This window comes from Notothenia rossii (genome assembly GCF_949606895.1).
Source record: "Notothenia rossii genome assembly, chromosome: 6".
Lineage (NCBI taxonomy): Eukaryota > Metazoa > Chordata > Actinopteri > Perciformes > Nototheniidae > Notothenia > Notothenia rossii.
This window is the reverse complement of record NC_136909.1, coordinates 48,118,539-48,136,514: the sequence shown is the minus strand read 5'-3', so window position 1 is coordinate 48,136,514 and position 17,976 is coordinate 48,118,539. Positions and strand designations below refer to the sequence as shown.

The window sequence follows — 17,976 nt, the reverse complement described above, 5'->3', positions numbered from 1 at the left end:
GTCATCTCTCTTGGTTGTGCAGCGTTTCCTGCCACATTTCCCCCTTCCAACAGACTTTTTGTGGATGTGCTTTGAAACTGCACTCTGTGAACAGCTTGCTCTTTGAGAAATTTCTTTTTGTGTCTTACCCTCCTGATGGAGGGTGTCAATGACGGTCCTCTGGACAGCAGTCAGATCAGCAGTCTTCCCCATACTTGTGATTTAGTTTACTGAACCAAGCTGAGTGTTTTTCAAGGCTCAGGAAACCCTTGCAGGTGTTTCGAGTTAATTAGACGATTCAAGTGATTCGTTGAACACCCTACTAGTATACTTTTTCATGATATTCTAATATTTAGAGATAGGATATTTGAGTTTTCTTAAGCTGTATGCCATAATCAGCAATATTAAAATAATAAAAGGCTTGCAATATTTCAGTTGATTTGTAATGAATCCAGAATGTATGACATTTTTGTTTTTTTAATTGCATTACAGAAAATAAAGAACTTTATCACAATATTCTAATTTTCTGAGACAGTCCTGTATACAGCGGCATCATTTTCACCATGTCGGAAGTTTGCTTTAACAGTTAAAATGTCTCAATTTGTATTGACTACATTTCCTAACATGTCCTAACATGCATATGAATCTCTGAAATTGTCTTTGCTGCAGTGTGTCTGCTTCCAATTCTTCCGCCATCCCAAATCTGCTTCTGTGGTCCAAGCCAAGATTTCACCATCATCCCAGGAAAGCAGACCGTGTTGGTGACTATCAATGGTTTGTTGCCACCAGAAGACGATCAAGCAGAAATACAGGATTACTATTATACTTTTGTCCTACATTGCATAGATAGCTGTCAAATTGCACATTTATATTTTTTCTCAGGTCCATACAACGTTCGTCTGCCTTCTGTGTGCTGTCCAATTTGTTCCGCCAAATGGTCCCCGAGCATAGGTGACTTGCTGGGATACAAATACTGGCCAGCAACCGACAGCTGCAAAATTATTTTTAAGTTTGATGTGTTCACATCATTCGAGCAAATGAAATTGGCCAGCCCAGCATTATCCCAGCAAGTATTTATAAAAATGCTTGAACATCGATCGTTTTCCACAGGAAGGGTAAGAATAAAATGTGGTTTTCAAGATTTTTGAATACCAAACTTTTAATTAACCAAATGAATACCATTCTTGTTTCCAGACAGGCAGAATCTGTAGCGATACCTTCCACAGAGTCTTTCGGGAGTTTGCCTTCTGTAATTACAGACAAGAAGATCTATGCCTGGTGGAGCCCTTTAAATGCCCAGCATGCACACCTGACATGCTGGCTATTGCTGTAGATGGCAATAGAAAGCATTATCGCTTCAAGAAGTCCAGAGGGTCAGTGAAATCATATTCTCATTTTAGTTGTTGTTTTATTGACTAAGCTGAATGTCTTTGCTGAAATGTCTAACTTTCCCCAACTCTGCAATTTCTTTTTCCAAAGTTTGTAGACCATCAGAAAACAATAGTTGGTTTGACATTACACATAATTATATAAATCCAATTCATAAACATTATTATATATGACGCCTGTAAAGTTAACTCAACTTTAAAATGTTAAATGGTTGACGTTAGTTGGATATGTTGGAGCTAAGAACCAGTTTTGGATATAATCGCTTCATGAAAAATGTATTAAATTGCCCAGGAACCTTTTTCTATGCCTTCCTCTGCCCTATTCCATGCCCATCAATATAAAGGATGTACTTTTATTTTTACCTTTTTACAAGAAGTCAGTAAACTTTTCACTAATGTTAAATAATGGTGACAAAAGACTTTACACAGAATCACAGATCAAATTCACAAAGACCTTTTCCACATTTATGAAAATGTTATGGCAAAAGCAAATTGGCCACATTAAATAGAAGACACAATCAAACTTATGTATGTATGATAATGTTGCTTACAATGTCTTTCTCGAATTTCGCAGGACAGATGAACCGTCTCTATTTGATGGACTGTTCATTGCCCAGGACAGTAAAGTGTCTGCCTTTGTCGACAAAATCGGGAGCCAGATGACGATTGTAAGAATCTATTCAATCCCCTAACCCTTTATTTATTTTTCTTAGCACAGGGTTAAATGTAACAGATTGTGTCTATTTCAGAAAAGTGGTCGTGATGTTTGTGGACCGGCAACATTCACAGCTTGCAGAGAAACCTCACACAAGTCCAGGGCCAAGGTGGATGAGGAAGGCCTGCAAATAGCTGTGTGCAGACATGGCATCTTACTACAAGGCCTAAATCACTACCGTGGTGAAATATACGTATGCCTACCCAATGTTCCTGCAGAAGGAGCTGGCTGAAGTTGCGAATGCAACATTCTTTTGTATGGATGTTGCCTGCAGGTAGTTATAACTATTGCAAAATTGGAAGTATTTGTGGGAAACGTGTTATCTATTAAATTCTTGCACATCCAGTAGATGTAAAGCAAAAAAAGCATTCATTTGGATAAATGCTGATGTTGGTTACAAGGATTGTACTGGTAATTTTAAGGACCTGGTTTATCTTTTTACTATTATGCCATCATGCAACTGGAAAAGCTAATTGATTTTTTCATTACAGGTACTGGCCTTATTTGGAGAAGATGGCAGCAAAGTTGCCTGAGCTCCAACCACTTACAGAGATGAAACCTTTTCTCTCTGTAATGCACGCCAAGGCCCACAAAGGCAAATGCGAGGTACAGTATGCAAGTTAAACATTTGTGTCACTAGATTCAAATGTTTTAGAAATTGTAGTGCACATAAGAATATCATGTAGTATATTCTATTCAAGCCTGTGGAATAATTGTAATAGTTACAAATGTTGACAAAATTGTTACAAAACAGACTGTCACAAGGATAGGCTTCCAAAACCCATTATGTTTATTTTAGTAAATATATCCGCACTGTAGAAATAATGAATGAATAGAGCTTCAAATAACTGCAGTTGTGACATTGTAGTTCAAAGCATAATTCAATATCAGAACATTTTAACTTTCTGAAATTGCTCCTGACACTGATGTTAACTAAAGATGTACAGTACAAGAAATTATAATATTGAACTAAATAGCTAGATCTCATTGTTTATGATTCTGAGCAGGTGAAGTGGGGTGGCAGAAGCCAGGAAGGTGCTGGAAATACTGTCGGCGAGGAAGTGGAACAGGTTAACAGCTTCCTCTCAAGGGCAGCTCTGACAACAAAATACATGACCAAATCAGGTTGGTAGAGGAAAACAAATAGTTTTAAGTAGTGCCACATTGTAAAGCTCATATGAATTTTCATGTTTTTGTGTTTACAGCTAGAGCAGATATGATAACCGTGCTGGCTATGCAATGGAACCACAGGAAGGTGGAGAATCTCCACAAGACACTCTCAAAGAGATTTGTCAAAGTAAGACGTCCATGCTGCATTTCAAAATGTATATTAAGACTATCCGAGTTTCTTGTTGTAGTAATTTAACACCATCCTTAGCTACATGTTGTTGAATTGAATGTATTCTGCAATCATTTCATTATGATGGCGCTGCCATGGCACACTGTTCTGCCAAGAGAGTCTCTGTTCTGTTTGGTTTTAATAAAGCACTATAGGTTGATTCATCCGAATTTCTGGATAATAATAATAATAATAATAATAATGTTAATCCTGCTTGATCTTGAAAAAAAAGGGACACTAAGGTGATACTTGCCAACCTTGAAGAGAAGGTGTTTAGCATTTCATGTTGTTGTCTGGTCAGTTAATGTGCATAAAGGAATTCAGTAAAAAACAACCTTCTCAACCAACTGGAACGCATATTCACTTTTTCCTTTTAAACATTCTAAACAGACTACACAGAGAGCACAAACTGAAGTGGACAATCTTGAGAGTCTCAAGCAAGAGCTGAACATCTCCCTGGAGGACACGGAGCAGTGGGTGTTGGAGGTCAAGCAATGGGCAGCCACTGGTCTGTTATATGATCACTGTGGTATAGATTTGGTTCCATATTTCCAAACATTTGGCTTCATGTTTTATGATTACACCTTGTTGTTTCTGTTTTCAAGAGAAACATGGAGCCCAGAGTAGTCAAGAGGAGCTCCAGAGAGAAATAGATGAAATTATTTATTCCCTCCGAAGAAAGAAACACGACCTCTATCGACAAAATGGTATTTATTATTACGTTATCTAGAAACAATATTTGTTTCTTGTTGTTGTTGTTGTTTGTATTATTAATATTAGTTTATTTGTATTTTGTTTTACTTTACAGACAGCAACCAAACAAGGCAACGCAAACGGAGAAGACTGACAGAGCTCAAGAAGAAACTCAGAGAGAGGATACTGCAGTACAACACCATTGATGCCTGTTCAGAGAAAATTGACACAGAAGCAGCATGCGGTCTGTCTGAGGATGTCATTCTGCCCTGGGAGGCGCAAGGAGATGGTAAGAAACAACTTGTTTTTGTTTGCCCTAGATATTCCATAAATTCAGTTGAAGTACTAGAATACAATCACCAATGTAACACAGAGCTGTCAACATAGGTGTCACAAATCATCATCACAACAAATCATTTTAAAATAATTATATTGAAAGGTCTGTATGATGTTGCCCTATCAAGTCTTAATAGTCTAGTCTCACTGGGACAGGCATATCTATGGAAACAGTAAAACCCTTCCTGACCACCCTGAACTGCATACTAATGTTGAATCTCAAGACATACTGAATGTAATTCTGCCAACATAGACAGAATTGAAAAAATTCAGCAAGCGGCGAGGTTGAATTTTTTTTTACCAGATTTTAAGGTTTTGGTCAATTTAATTAAAAAAGATTGAATACAAACTGATATTATTTGTTTTATTAGCCTTACCATTGTGGTTGTTATATTTTGTGTTTTTTCCATTATAGTGGTGAACCTGCGCACAAAGAGGCGACTTTTTGACCAGGTTACGCTGGTCAGGCGTATGGAAGAGGAGAAAGTCATCATTGTGAAGGAGATGACCCAGCATTGTCAAAATCTGAGGCAGGCACTGGACAAACTGGACCACCTCCTTCATCAGACAAAAGACGACATCAGGAACCAAAGTATGTTCCACAAATACCGATTTATAACATTTGCCACTGCCCCCCTCCCAGTGTCAAATGTCTATCACTGAATAGCATCTGTAATGATTGCATTTTTTCTGAATCACAAATCTTTTTAGCTAATATACAGCCTCGGAGTTAAACATTCAAATTGCTTATATGGAACCAACATCAATGCTAATTAAAAGTTGCCTTACATAGACTGTCATTTTGTCTTTTTATTTTAGTTTCTCCAAGCGATATAACAGAAGAGGGATACAGGGGACTGCACTGCTGTATTTTACGCCATCAATATCTTCTGGAGCAGAAACTGAGCAGAGTCACCAGCACCTACAGCTGTATTGGCTCGGACTCGTCTTTTCTCATGATGGAGGAAGACATTGAAGACGGTAATGAGGACGACGAACAGGACGGTGATGAGGACGGTGATGAGGACAACGAACAAGACGGTGATGAGGACGGTGATGAGGACAACGAACAAGACGGTGATGAGGACGGTAATGAGGAAAGCTAACAGGACGGTGATGAGGACAACAAACAGGACAACGAACAGGACTTAACAAGTCTATTGTGTTGTAAAGCGCTATATAAATCCCATTTATTATTATTATTATTATGCATGTCAACGTATTAAAACGAGTATTACGATTGAATGGCTTGTTTATTACCTTTTTTTTTTATATGGTCACCTTCAGATCCGAGTTACCTCGAGGGCCGGAGGTTCCCCACCCCTGGTATAAGGTTTTGGTGATCACCCTTATTATCATCATGTCATTTAATCATGATCTGTTTAATTAGCCAATGCTTACATCCAAAGAATGTGTCTAGACTTTACTCCTACAGACACAAACTAACAATAAAAATTGAGCTAAGTAATACACTCACGAGCCACTTAATTAGGTACACCTTGCTAGGATGGGTTGGACCCCCATCTGCTTTCAGAACTGCATTAAGTCTTCATGGCATAGATTAAACAAGGTACTGGAAGCATTCCTCAGAGATTTTGCTCAATATTGACCTGATCGCATCACGCAGTTGCTGCAGATTTGTCGGCTGCACATCCATGACGCAAATCTCTGGTTCACCACATCCCAATGGTGCACTGTAGGATTTGGGTCTGATGACTGTGGACTGTGACATTTGAGTAAAATTCATTGTCATGTTCAAGAAACCAGTTGGAGAATATTTGAGCTTTGTGACACGTTGAGTTATCCTGCTGGAAGTAGCCATCAGAAGATTGGTACACTGTTGTCATAAAGGCATGGACATGGTCAGCACAACCCGGTATCACGGCAAGACGTGAACATGTGACGATTTACCATGATGGGAGACGTGAAGCTGTCACGATTTCGTCCCTTCAAACGTGACAATTACACAGTATTGTTAACGTGGCCCAACCAGTGGAGATATACCCGGAAATGCCAATCAAATGCTACCCCAACGGTCGGTTGTTATTATTATCAATATTAATATAATAATGATTTAATTCGTAATAGTCACACTCAATTTCGCCAATTTTCTTGTTGCCCCAGCTGGTCGGCACCTCTTTTAGCAGATACAAAGGCTACATTCATTTATTAAATCGATGTGTGTGGATGTGGAATTAACGGACGTGACGTTGCACGATTGCGTTACCAGGCAACAGCTTCGGTTCATGTTAATTTATAAACTCTTCAACTCGAACCGTAGTTATATTTTAAAACATTTTAGAAAGCCTCACGAAATACTTTAATGTACATTTTAATTTAAATGTGAAGGAATGTGTGTATAACAAAATACATCCGTCAAAAACAATACCGGAAACAGACGTAGGCAAGATCCTCGGTTATGGCTAGAAAGGATCCGTCTTGTGTAAATATGACGTTACGTTCTCGTTGTAACTCTCGTTGTAATCGGAGCGGCTCGGAAACACATCGACAGCAGTAACATGATGCAACATACACATTAATGCAGCAGGAATATTAATAGAGAAACATCAGACATAATAGTAAAACACTGCAAGGGAACATTTTATTGCACCAGGAGCTATCTTGGGACTTTTACTGCGACAACGTTGACTTGCCTGTGAATAAAAAATAAACCATAGTGTTGGTGATCTACAGTGTTGTCATTCTTCTTTGAACACCAGCAAGACCGCTTTTCAACAATCACACTCCCTGTCATTGACATAATTAATAGATAGATAGCTTCTCACCATCAGTTGCTGTGGCCCACTGATGTTAACGATCCTAACTGAAAGGCTGCCTGCCAAACGTAAACATTCAGCCACGTGACATTCAGCCGAACTCTCGAGAGTTTTACACAAGACGGATCCTTTCTAGCCATAACCAAGATCCTCAGCTCGGTGATTCATGGTTTAGCCGCAATGTACGTTGGGAAATGGTGTTTATGCGATGTGAAATCCGAAAACATTTAAAAAAAATAAAATAATACTTTATTCCGAGTTTGCTTGCTTTTCTCTTTGGAGCTAATCACATAACGGCATTGTAATACATGGTTCGGCTGCATTACATATTACATATCTGCCGTAGTTATCTATTTATAGAGCCCTGATGAGAAGACTTCTAGACAAGCAGGAAGAACTGCCGCCAAAACTGAAAACGTGACGTGGATCACAAATATATCAGCCATTTAACAACATCTTAGATTTATTTTCACACAATATGTCTCCTTGTAATATCAACACTAATTTGACTGACTTTTATATTTGATCCAATTGGTAGATAGGCTGTATTTACACCATAACGGTGCACTGCTGATAGAAAGGGACACCTAGTGGTTAAAGCGCGTTATTGAATTTGATTATTATTATGAACTAACAGAATAAGAGACCTGACAGGTGATGGTCAGACGTTGACCTGGCTGCACAGTCACAGAGGCTGGCTGTGTCAACTGTTCACACTTCACACCTGTGCAAATACAAAAAAAAGTTATATGAGAGATTATCCTGTTAAACAGCAGTATAATAAGTGTTGACTCACTTCCAGCTGCCAGCAGCAGCAGCAGAGAGAACATGATGATGATGACTCTCATTTCATTTAATTTCAAGCCTTTATTTATACAGGTGTATCCCATTGAGATCATTGATCTCTTTTTCAAGGGAGACCTGCTCAAGTAGGTTCCACATGAAACATAAAAACATAAACAGAACAACAAAAGGACATCATACAACATCATTTACATAACTATCCACATGAACCGGTACCAACAGCTTCCGATTGAGTAGCATCCAACCGAGCTTTAAAAACATTTAGTGGCATCAGATTGCTCAGTTTCCATTTAATTTGCAGACTATTCCAAGACAGAGGAGCTGCGAATCTAAAAGCTGTCTTCCCTAAGACAGTCCTAGCAGTTGGCACATTTAATAAAACCACAGCATTCGATCTCAGGCAGTAGCCACTTACAATTTTCCGTGAGATCAGGGAGCAGATATAAGATGGAAGTTTCCCTAACATGGCTTTGTATATAAAAATGAAGCAGTGACTGAGCCTCTGGACAGTTAGTGAAAGCAAACCAGCCCTTGCATACAGGGTACAGTGATATGTTAATGCTTTACAGTTTGTCACAAATCTCAGTGCACTGTGATACGCAGCATCTAACTGGACCAGGCAATTGGCCGGTGCATTCATATACATAAAATCACCATAGTCCAGCACAGGTCAAAAGGTCACAGTGACTAGCCTTTTCCTGGCCTCAAGCAGAGAAACAGGACTTGTTCCTGTAGAAGAAACCTAGCCTAACCCTCAGCTTTTTAAGCAGGTTATTTACATGAAGTTTAGAAATGTGAGACAATCATCAAGCCAGATACCAAGGACTCTGAGAAGACGTGAGCTCCTGATCCCCTTTAATCTCCACTGACAGTCTCTTGTGAAGGCCTTATAACTGTATCACAATGGATATTACTGAGTTTGCATAGAACCAAACGTGTTCACGTGTGAATGTGAACATTAATAGAATATCACCTCCCATCTTTAGAGCAATCTGACTATTATAACATTAGCGTTAAGAAAGCTTAATTAAATATCTGCCACAACACAAGTAACCGGATCAAAGTAACATTAAGTACAGTCCGCGGCATCACATCATAATGTATCATATATTTCCTTATCTGAGTCAGCTGAGCCGTAACTGGCCGTGCAACACTTACAGTGTCACATACTGTATGCAGAAGTATTATTTTAAGCAACACATTAAGTTGACGAAACACTCAAGTCAAATGTAATTAAAGTCAGATCGTGTCTTAGACGGGGCAGTGATATCATAAACCTGTTAATGTACGCATTCAAACACTTTTTCTTTTACCAGCTGTGTTCACCTTGCAGTTGCAGCTATGTGGCTTTTATCCTGGATAAAGTGTTTAAGTCATGGATGTTTAAAGTCTTCATATTTGTCTAATATTAAAGTTCACTTTTCATTCAGGAAGTATGAAGCTGCGCTGTCAGTACGCTTCTCCATGTTTGTGATTGGTCGAATGCTCCAGATACCACCCCTTTCATGTGAACGCACCTAACTAGAGAGGACTAGGCTGGCTTCAGCGATCCACTTGATAACCCGTGTCGTAGTACCGTTTAGCGAGAGCGCGTATGTTTTGGATTAGGCCAACCGGCTAACTCAAACATATCCAGGTTAGGTTGAACCAGTTTCGTGGTATACCCCCCAGGTCTTGTCCTGACTGAGCACAGGCACCTGTAGCCTTGGCTGCTGTGCTCTCAGTGTTTTGTCTCCCTGTTCCTGCCTATTGGCGTCAGCTGATAGAGGTGTTGGTTTTATCTTGTTATGCACAATGTTGATTCTTCTCTCAGAACTAGCTAAATATGGGTCTGGGGTAGAGATCTTCAGAATTGGTTTGGCATCTTTTGTGTCAATTCGTGGCACACAACATGTCTTGTGAATAAACCATCGGTTTGCCATCAAAGTTCCTGCTCTCCTCGTGTCTCTCTGACTCCTGTTTCCATTGCTTCAGAAGTTTCCATCGCATATGAAAGATTTTTACATGATTGTAAATTATTTTGGATTCGAATGTGTGTGTTTCGCATGGGTGAACAGTATATTTATATGTTATGGAATGAAATACAATGTCAGATTAGGGGAAAGTTAGGGGAGTGCATGTTAATGTGTCTGGAGGTGGCGTGTTCCAAACGTGTTTGGGTTTGTCTGCCGTTTGTGGGCTGCGTTCCATTTCAAATTGCCGCCTGTACAATGTATGCACCAGTCTGTGATATGCCGATGTGCAGGCCCGCCCCTCCATACACGCCGATCACACAGACTGCGTCTGCCTCTCGCCCTCATCTTGTGGAGGGAGCCTCATCTGATGCGCAAATGCGGCGCAATTGAGCGCGCCACAGTTTCTGCTGCGAGGCTCCAATAGCTGTAATCGGCTTGGTGTGTCCAGGGTTTACACACCACCCCCCCGTCGACGCTCGCGAGGGCCTCATCACATCACAGCCCTGCCGATGTGATATAATGTATAGGACCTTTTTCCTCATGGGTGTCATTCACAACAGACAAATCATGACAGTTTTAGAGAATGAGTTTGTATGGATACACTTAAAACATATATTTGTATTTGTCTTGGCTTCAGCTCACTGATAACATAAGAACACAAATAGGCACAACACTTACATAGATGTTTTTTTTATATGTATTTTATTACTCCAAAGTAGAAAAAAAAAAAGTCAGCCATATTTAACTGGGAAAGTTTTCCTTTGGCTCCCAGGAATTTTTCCACTTCGCCCCACTGTAAAACAGAAACACAGCAAAAAGTATTACTTTTTTTCAACTGTTTGGAATATGTAGTTCTACAGTATGTTGACAATGCTATTTCAAATGAGAAGATACACTAAGTCACTCAAAAATATCATGATGAAAGTGCAGTATAATGTATATATTTATATATAACACGTACATCATATATAATACAAGGTACATTTTTTATTTCAAAGTCAATGTTTCATTTGACCAATTATTTGAATTTGCTGTCTTATCAATGCCCAAACATACAGCAATAAACTTAGACAACTGCCTGCAAGACTGCACACAGAAATAATACTACTTACTACTACTAACTATACTTATAGTATAATTGTTAAGAACAAATGTAACAAGTCAGTAATTACAAAAGAGATCAAATACCATCCAGCCTCACATATCAATCATTTAACCTTTAGTGATATTGATCAAGGATAAACTCTATTGTATATTTTATTTTAATTTCTATTTCAATGTAGGCTACTTCCCTGCTTATGTGTTACAATCAGACAGCGTTTCTAGGGCGCGATGTCTGAATGACGAAGGGCAGAGAACTTGGATGTCTTACTTTATGGCGCAAACGTCTGATAGAGCCATTGATGACATGGCTCCCCACCCCCATGTGATCAACTAAATTCAATTTACTGCTGAGGAACCCAAAATGTTTAAGTTAGTGATCTCAGGGTTGATGAAGTTGGTTGGTAAGACTACTTTGTGGCCCCTGTTCTGCCAGACCCATCAGCTACACTGAAGGAAACTTCAGATTAGATACATACCATCCAGAGCAAGACTGCCACTACCCCACACCTCGGTATGGCCCTGAGTAAAGAAACACAGATTTTAGGTAAACTTCATTTTTTTCAAATGTCATACATGTAAATACAAAAAGTCCAGTGAAATCAAATGATAATTTGAAATAATAGTAGGTAAGATTAACTCAAACATATGAAGGACTGTAACATATTCAATAGCATTTTCCACATCAGTTTAATATTTTGGAATACTATTATTATTTAAAAAAATATTTTTACTGCCAAGAATAGGAATTCACCTACAAAGGATTACAAGAAAAAATGTAATATACAAATAAATGGCTGGACATGATGCATTAATGCGACATGAAGCATTACACAAGTACCTCAACCTTAAATTAATAATAAATTATTGTTACTGTAATTTCAATATTTACATTAGCAGTCATGCTTAAGACTGAAACACTCCTTTTAAACAAAGTATACGAAAATCCAATAAGATAAGACTTGGTTCCACGGAAACATTATTGTCATTGTTTATTTATTTTAAAATATTTTCTAAACAAACCTCCCTGATTCGTTCCCTCAGTAGTTTTTTGTAGGGGAAAGTGTCTGACCCTTGATGAATGGGACATTCTGCAAGGAATTAAAAGATGGTAATAAGTTGAAGTTCAGCAATAACCTCCTAAACATTGCCTAACATCACATTGTGCTCAATTAAACTGTTCAAAATGGCACTGAGACTTTTGATACTGCAAAGTCTTAAACAAAACAAAAGGTGGCGTATTCTAATTGTACCGATGATTGTTTTCTCTCTCTTTAACTAATTCAATGTGCAAAATCAAACACAGTTTCAGTCGATGTAAATAAGATAATTACTAATTAACCCGCACATACCATTAATTGCCACTTTATTCCTCGTTGGTCTTCTTTTCTGTGTGGAAGACACTGAGGAGAGAGCAGGAGTCAGGCCGGAGGAGAGAGCAGGAGTCAGGCCGGAGGAGAGAGCAGGAGTCAGGCCGGAGGAGAGAGCAGGAGTCAGGCCGGAGGACAGAGCAGGAGTCAGCCCAAAGGAGAGAGCAGGAGTCAGGCCGGAGGAGAGAGCAGGAGTCAGCCCGGAGGAGAGAGCAGGAGTAAGCCCAGAGGAGAGAGCAGGAGTCAGCCCGGAGGAGAGAGCAGGAGTCAGCCCGGAGGAGAGAGCAGGAGTCAGCCCGGAGGAGAGAGCAGGAGTCAGCCCGGAGGAGAGAGCAGGAGTCAGCCCGGAGGAGAGAGCAGGAGCCCGGAGGAGAGAGCAGGAGTCAGCCCGGAGGAGAGAGCAGGAGTAAGCCCAGAGGAGAGAGCAGGAGTCAGGCCGGAGGAGAGAGCAGGAGTCAGCCCGGAGGAGAGAGCAGGAGTCAGCCCGGAGGAGAGAGCAGGAGTCAGCCCGGAGGAGAGAGCAGGAGTCAGCCCGGAGGACACAGGAGTGAGGAAGAGAGTGAACTCAGTGTCAGTCTCGGTGGTAAGAGGTACAGACAAGTCTGATCCTGGGTCTGCGGCCATTTTTGCCTGTGTGGTTGAAGGGCCCTCAGGTTCAACTGCCAAAGTCACTATTGAGAAGAAAAAAAAGTAGACGCATGGTGAATAAATGACCAAGTATAATCCGCCATATACATTTATAATCTGAGTAATTACAGCTAAAAATGAAACAGCGGAACATCAGTGATTATGTGTTACAATGGCATTTGTTAGCAACCAGGAAATGACACCAGTAAGGACAAACAGATGAGAATGCTGCGTGGGGTCTGGGTGCCGTGTTGGCGGGACGTTGGGGGGCTCGCTGCTCCGCCCTTTGAGGCTCGAGGAGCAGACATTGTGAGCTGGATTACTGGTGTTGTTTCCTGGTTGCTGCGTGGGGTCTGCGAGACAGCGAGGAACTCAGCCTGAGCACACACACACACACACACACACACACACTCACAGCCAGGCTGTGAGTGTGAGTGCGTGTGTGTGTGAGGATATCCACGGAGCCTCGGCTGAGAAAAGATACGGCTGAGTGAGTGTGTGTGTGTGTGAGCCGGTACGTCACTATGCCCGTTACGTCACTATACTCAGGAAGAAAAAAATTGAAAAAGAGCAGCATAGACAGGTATTTTCTGTGTTAGAGTTGTACTCGCTACAGGGTGTACTTTGAGGGTTTGTGACTCTGCAGACCGTTTACATGCAGGAAAAGCTTCATAACACACAAGGGGACGGGTAATAACCGGAAAAGCATGACATGGGACCTTTAACTGACAAAACAAGACATAACGACATATTTTTTACTACTTGGTAAACAGTGATTCACATTTTTTTACATTTAAAACCAGATAACTGAGCAAATAATTTACAAAAAATGTTAACAGATAAATTGCTGAAATATAGCATGCAGATTTGTATACTTTACCATTAATAAGGCTTTCGTAAATCCTCTTTATGGTAACAAGTGCATTGTTACCATCTTCTGTCTCGATTTGCCATGGACAGATGCAATCGGCCGCAAAACCATTTGTGCCTCTCTTGGCAAGAAGGAGGATGGGACGCCGATCTAACATTTTCCATTTGTGGAGCTGGAACACAATGGACACAAAAAAACAAGAAATATTATGTACACAAGAGCTCTAAACATTTTCACACACCTAAAGCCATTATAACTCCATTTATTTTGCATAAGTGAAAAATGCACTGATGTGATATGTGTGCACATTGAGGAAGGCACCCCACAATTTACCAGGTGTGATTTTAGACCCCTTTTAGGGGAGCCCCTAAAAAAGAACTGTAAAAAAATAAAGAAGTTTATCGAGCTCGGGTTCACTTTGAGTTTTTTTTACATGGGCATAGTTATTTTTATATGGGTTAGGGATGCCAGCGATTATTCTATTTTTCGAATATTCGTTACAGTCTCCATAATCGAAAATTATTTTTAAAATTCGATTTTATTTATATATATTTGTATTATTATTTATGTTTTTCTTTTTTTTCCTGGCTTAGTTTAAATTCGGCGGCGAATAATCGATTAATATTCGCCAGGGCTGTCCGATTTTCATCATAGTCAGTTTCTGGCATCCCTAATATGGGTCCATTTAACTCTCACATTCAGATATCTGAATAAGCTACATTTAGCTTTGAAACATGTCAGCAAGCTATAACCTATATCATTTCAGGTTCAAAGTTCTGCATTAACAGCACTTCAGATGTAAAGCTGGTGTTACAGGGGAATTTTTAAATGACTGGTCGAACACGGCTCAAAGTCAGAGACTCTGGTAAGCTTAATGAAAGTGCTTGTAAGGGCCTCTTTATTAATACTAACTCTTTCCAGGTCTTGATCGTCTTTCAAGCACTATATTAATATGGGCTGGTTTTGATTCTGTGACATTCTTGGTTTTACCATTTATTCAAAAATGTATATGATATTTCATTTATTTGACTTTTGGAAACCATAGTCACATAATTATGTGTTTTCCATACCATGAAGTTCCAAAATAAAATATAAAACACCAAAATGCAGGTTTTTTTGTAAGATATAATTAGAAAAACATGTACATTGAAGCTCTGATTCTACGAATTACCACTGGCCTGAACTATGTTACTTCTGGTTAAGAAATAATGTTTTACTAAAACTGGGTGCCTGCAAGTACAAACACTATCTAACATCAGTTCGAAAAAATGTGTTATGCCTTTACAGATTTAAATACAACGGTGACAACAATTTTGCTTAACACATTACATGAAGTGCAGTAATCGTGCACTAGTCTGTACTTCTCAAATAAACTTAATTAAGAAATTAGGATTATATTTAAAAAGTAAATGAGGGCGACTGTTGGAAAGTATAAATCAATTAATTAATTTAACAATTTGTATAAAAAGATTAAGATCAGGGATTATTTACACACTTTTTTATGATAACTGACATCTGCAAGAGAAAAAAGCTTACCAGTAAATGTGTCGAGTCATACACTTTGTTGACACTGTGGTTTTTCTTTTGCGTGGCCTTCCACTCCTGTGCAACCTTTTCTTTTTGCTTGGAGAGTTTCTCTTTGTAGGGTTGGATGGCACCACATTGTTTGCATTTTTTACTTGCTACTCTTATGCTTTGCCTGCATGTCTGGCAAACTTTTGAGTAGGCATCTGTAACAGAAACACAGATAATGTCAGGGAATACAAAAAATAAGAATACTATACTACAAATGTTTACAGGATTCATGTATTTTATTATATCGTGAAAAATCTTGTTAAAACAATGAACTCATGTTTTTTTTATCTTTTAGATAGGATGAACAAAAATCACAAGAGTAAGGAAAACAATGTTATACAGAGTCAGTCACATGTTTAAAGTGACTGTTATGGACAAGCCTAATCTGTCAATATCTGGTTGATCCAAAAGTTGATGCTCCATCATCACAGAAAATAATACTAAAATCATCATTACCAGGGGTGTATTGCTAATTCTATAAGTTCTGCATGTGTGCACGCGCAGTTGTGGCTCGTTTTGAAGCTTATGTAACTACTGTCAATTAACACTCCAGCCAGAATCAACAAAGAATGGTCATTTATTAAGTCTGCATTATTGAATAAATGTGTGATTCTTACAGTAAATGCTGCACACAGCTGCGTGATAGTTAAGTGATCAGTGAAGGACCTTTATAAACTAACTCCCTCCTGCTGAGGTACAAAGGTTACTATATAAAAAGTGTGCACATTTATTTAGTATCCTATCCATGTGAATATGTTTTAAGTTGGGGTGGACCTCATGTCCTCTAGGGGGGTCCGGAGGCCCCCGGGAAGTTAAATGCATCAATCTTGTGCACTTTGAGGGCAAAATTAACTAAATCTATAGATACATCTGTCAACACCCATATGAAACTTAACTGTATACATTTCAATAATAAAAAAAAATGTTAAGAATAATACTTTTTAAAAATGTATCTTTGTGCATATTTAACTATTTACTGTTTTGTTTTTTTATGCATTTGTTGTATGTCCAATAGTATGAATTGTAATGATTTCATCGATGTTTTAGATTCATTTGATTTTTTTTAGGGTGCTGTGTGACGTTGAACCTGCGACCTGCAACCTTTGAACCTGTATTTGTATGCTACCAAAGGAGCTATTGAACCTAAGAACTTGAATTTCCGACTCCTATTGTGGAACATTACAATAATATAAAAGTGTGCCTTGGAAATATGTATTTCCATATATGGTGACCAAACTGTTTCAGACCCACTGAGATAACTTATACTAAAGTTAACTGTGTAAACATTACATTAGGTACATTAGCCTCTTAGCCTATCCGTTATCATAGCTAGCTAGCACCAGATGCTAACAACCATCCCCGTTTTTGGTGCCGGAGCGGTGTTCCGGCAGTATTACACCCTTGGTGACTCTTCACTTAATAGATAAATAGTATTTAATATAGTTGTAAAGAATGTGACGTGTGATAACATTTGGATCAACCGCATGAACCGATGGATCACATAACTTCCATGCTCACGTTAACGTTAGCTGATTCAACTTTTGGCTAATTTAGCTTTGCTATCATTATTCCTAGGTAAACATAGTAATCTTAGTCACTGAACTAGACGACAAAATAAAACAACATAATACATATCCCAAAATGAATATACTTTTGATATCTGACTACTCACGTTTATTAGCATGTCTGGGAAATAAATGGATGTTGTCAGTGATGCAGTGACGAGTCCAAAACCCCGGTGAGTTAGCATTTTACCACTTCCGGTTCCCTCGCCTCAGAACCAATGAGATTTCTCCATAGGATTTGGGAAAATAGCTCGAAATAAGGTCTGTGGTCGACACAAATTTAAGAGACGGATCACGTTTTGTTCTACGACAGACAGCCGTGATTTTTGAAGAGTGTACGTGTCTGAAAAACGATGATTGTTAACAGAAGTTGTCGAGGACGTTGTACGTCATTACGCCGCCTCCCGTTGATTTAAAACGCGCCCGTGGGTCGTAAAGGTATACAGGCTGACGCACCCGTTGATTGAAAACGCTGCTCTGGGTCGTATTAATGGGTCGGAAAACAATCGACCTATTTGGTCGTATTAGTTGGAGGACTTGTTGTCTTTTTGCAGACTGTTCCAAGTTAGTGGAGCTGCACATCTAAAAGCTTTCTTCCCTAAGACAGTCCTAGCACTTGGCACATTTAATAAAACCACAGCATGAGATGCAATTTGCTGAGAGATCAGGGAGCAGATATAAGATGGTACTTTATCCGACATGGCTTTGTAAATGAAAATGTACCAGTGACTGAGCCTCAGTACAGTAAGTGATGGCAAAACCGCCTTGGTTTACAGTGTACAGTGATGCGTAAGTGCTTTACAGTTTGTCACAAATCTCAGTGCACTGTGATAGTAAAACCTTATTGTGGTTTAATTATATATCCAAAGCAGTCAGAAGTC

The 17,976-nt window shown here is 39.2% G+C and overlaps 2 protein-coding genes and 1 long non-coding RNA gene across 4 annotated transcripts; 2 read left to right on the top strand and 1 right to left on the bottom strand.

Annotated features, from left to right (window-relative positions):
- The first annotated feature begins 646 nt into the window (after positions 1 to 646).
- On the top strand, positions 647 to 2,017 carry LOC307045181. 2 transcript variants are annotated; one of them, XR_013809799.1, is made up of 3 exons: positions 647 to 753; positions 862 to 1,352; positions 1,942 to 2,017. It is a non-coding gene; the product is annotated as an uncharacterized lncRNA (long non-coding RNA). The 2 variants fall into 2 exon arrangements; XR_013809800.1 differs by having other exon boundaries at positions 679 to 1,094; positions 1,174 to 1,352.
- Positions 2,018 to 2,277: 260 nt separating this feature from the next.
- Positions 2,278 to 5,586, top strand: LOC307042150 (uncharacterized protein). The gene is made up of 9 exons (XM_079685877.1): positions 2,278 to 2,356; positions 2,574 to 2,688; positions 3,090 to 3,207; positions 3,288 to 3,379; positions 3,812 to 3,929; positions 4,027 to 4,128; positions 4,230 to 4,403; positions 4,866 to 5,042; positions 5,270 to 5,586. Exons 1-9 carry the CDS (start codon positions 2,289 to 2,291, stop codon positions 5,554 to 5,556), a joined length of 1,251 nt encoding a protein of 416 aa, XP_079542003.1. The 5' UTR covers positions 2,278 to 2,288; the 3' UTR covers positions 5,557 to 5,586.
- Positions 5,587 to 12,302: 6,716 nt separating this feature from the next.
- LOC307042412 (uncharacterized protein) lies at positions 12,303 to 17,270 on the bottom strand. Its single transcript, XM_079686272.1, has 4 exons — positions 17,203 to 17,270; positions 15,492 to 15,685; positions 13,965 to 14,127; positions 12,303 to 13,128 (listed from the first exon to the last, which is right to left on the bottom strand). The coding sequence occupies exons 3-4, from the start codon at positions 14,110 to 14,112 to the stop codon at positions 12,797 to 12,799; spliced, it is 480 nt and encodes a 159-aa protein (XP_079542398.1). The 5' UTR covers positions 14,113 to 14,127; positions 15,492 to 15,685; positions 17,203 to 17,270; the 3' UTR covers positions 12,303 to 12,796.
- Positions 17,271 to 17,976: the final 706 nt, after the last annotated feature.

Bases quoted from the DNA above. Each gene is read 5' to 3' on its own strand.
- LOC307042150 (XM_079685877.1), top strand. From the start codon at position 2,289: ATGTTCCTGCAGAAGGAGCTGGCTGAAGTTGCGAATGCAACATTCTTT. The intron at 3,380-3,811 runs GTAAGACGTCCA...CATTCTAAACAG, and splicing joins TCTCAAAGAGATTTGTCAAA to ACTACACAGAGAGCACAAAC. The intron at 5,043-5,269 runs GTATGTTCCACA...TTTTTATTTTAG, and splicing joins AGACGACATCAGGAACCAAA to TTTCTCCAAGCGATATAACA.
- LOC307042412 (XM_079686272.1), bottom strand. From the start codon at position 14,112: ATGTTAGATCGGCGTCCCATCCTCCTTCTTGCCAAGAGAGGCACAAAT. The intron at 13,129-13,964 runs GTAAAGTATACA...TCTTCTCAATAG, and splicing joins TTACGAAAGCCTTATTAATG to TGACTTTGGCAGTTGAACCT.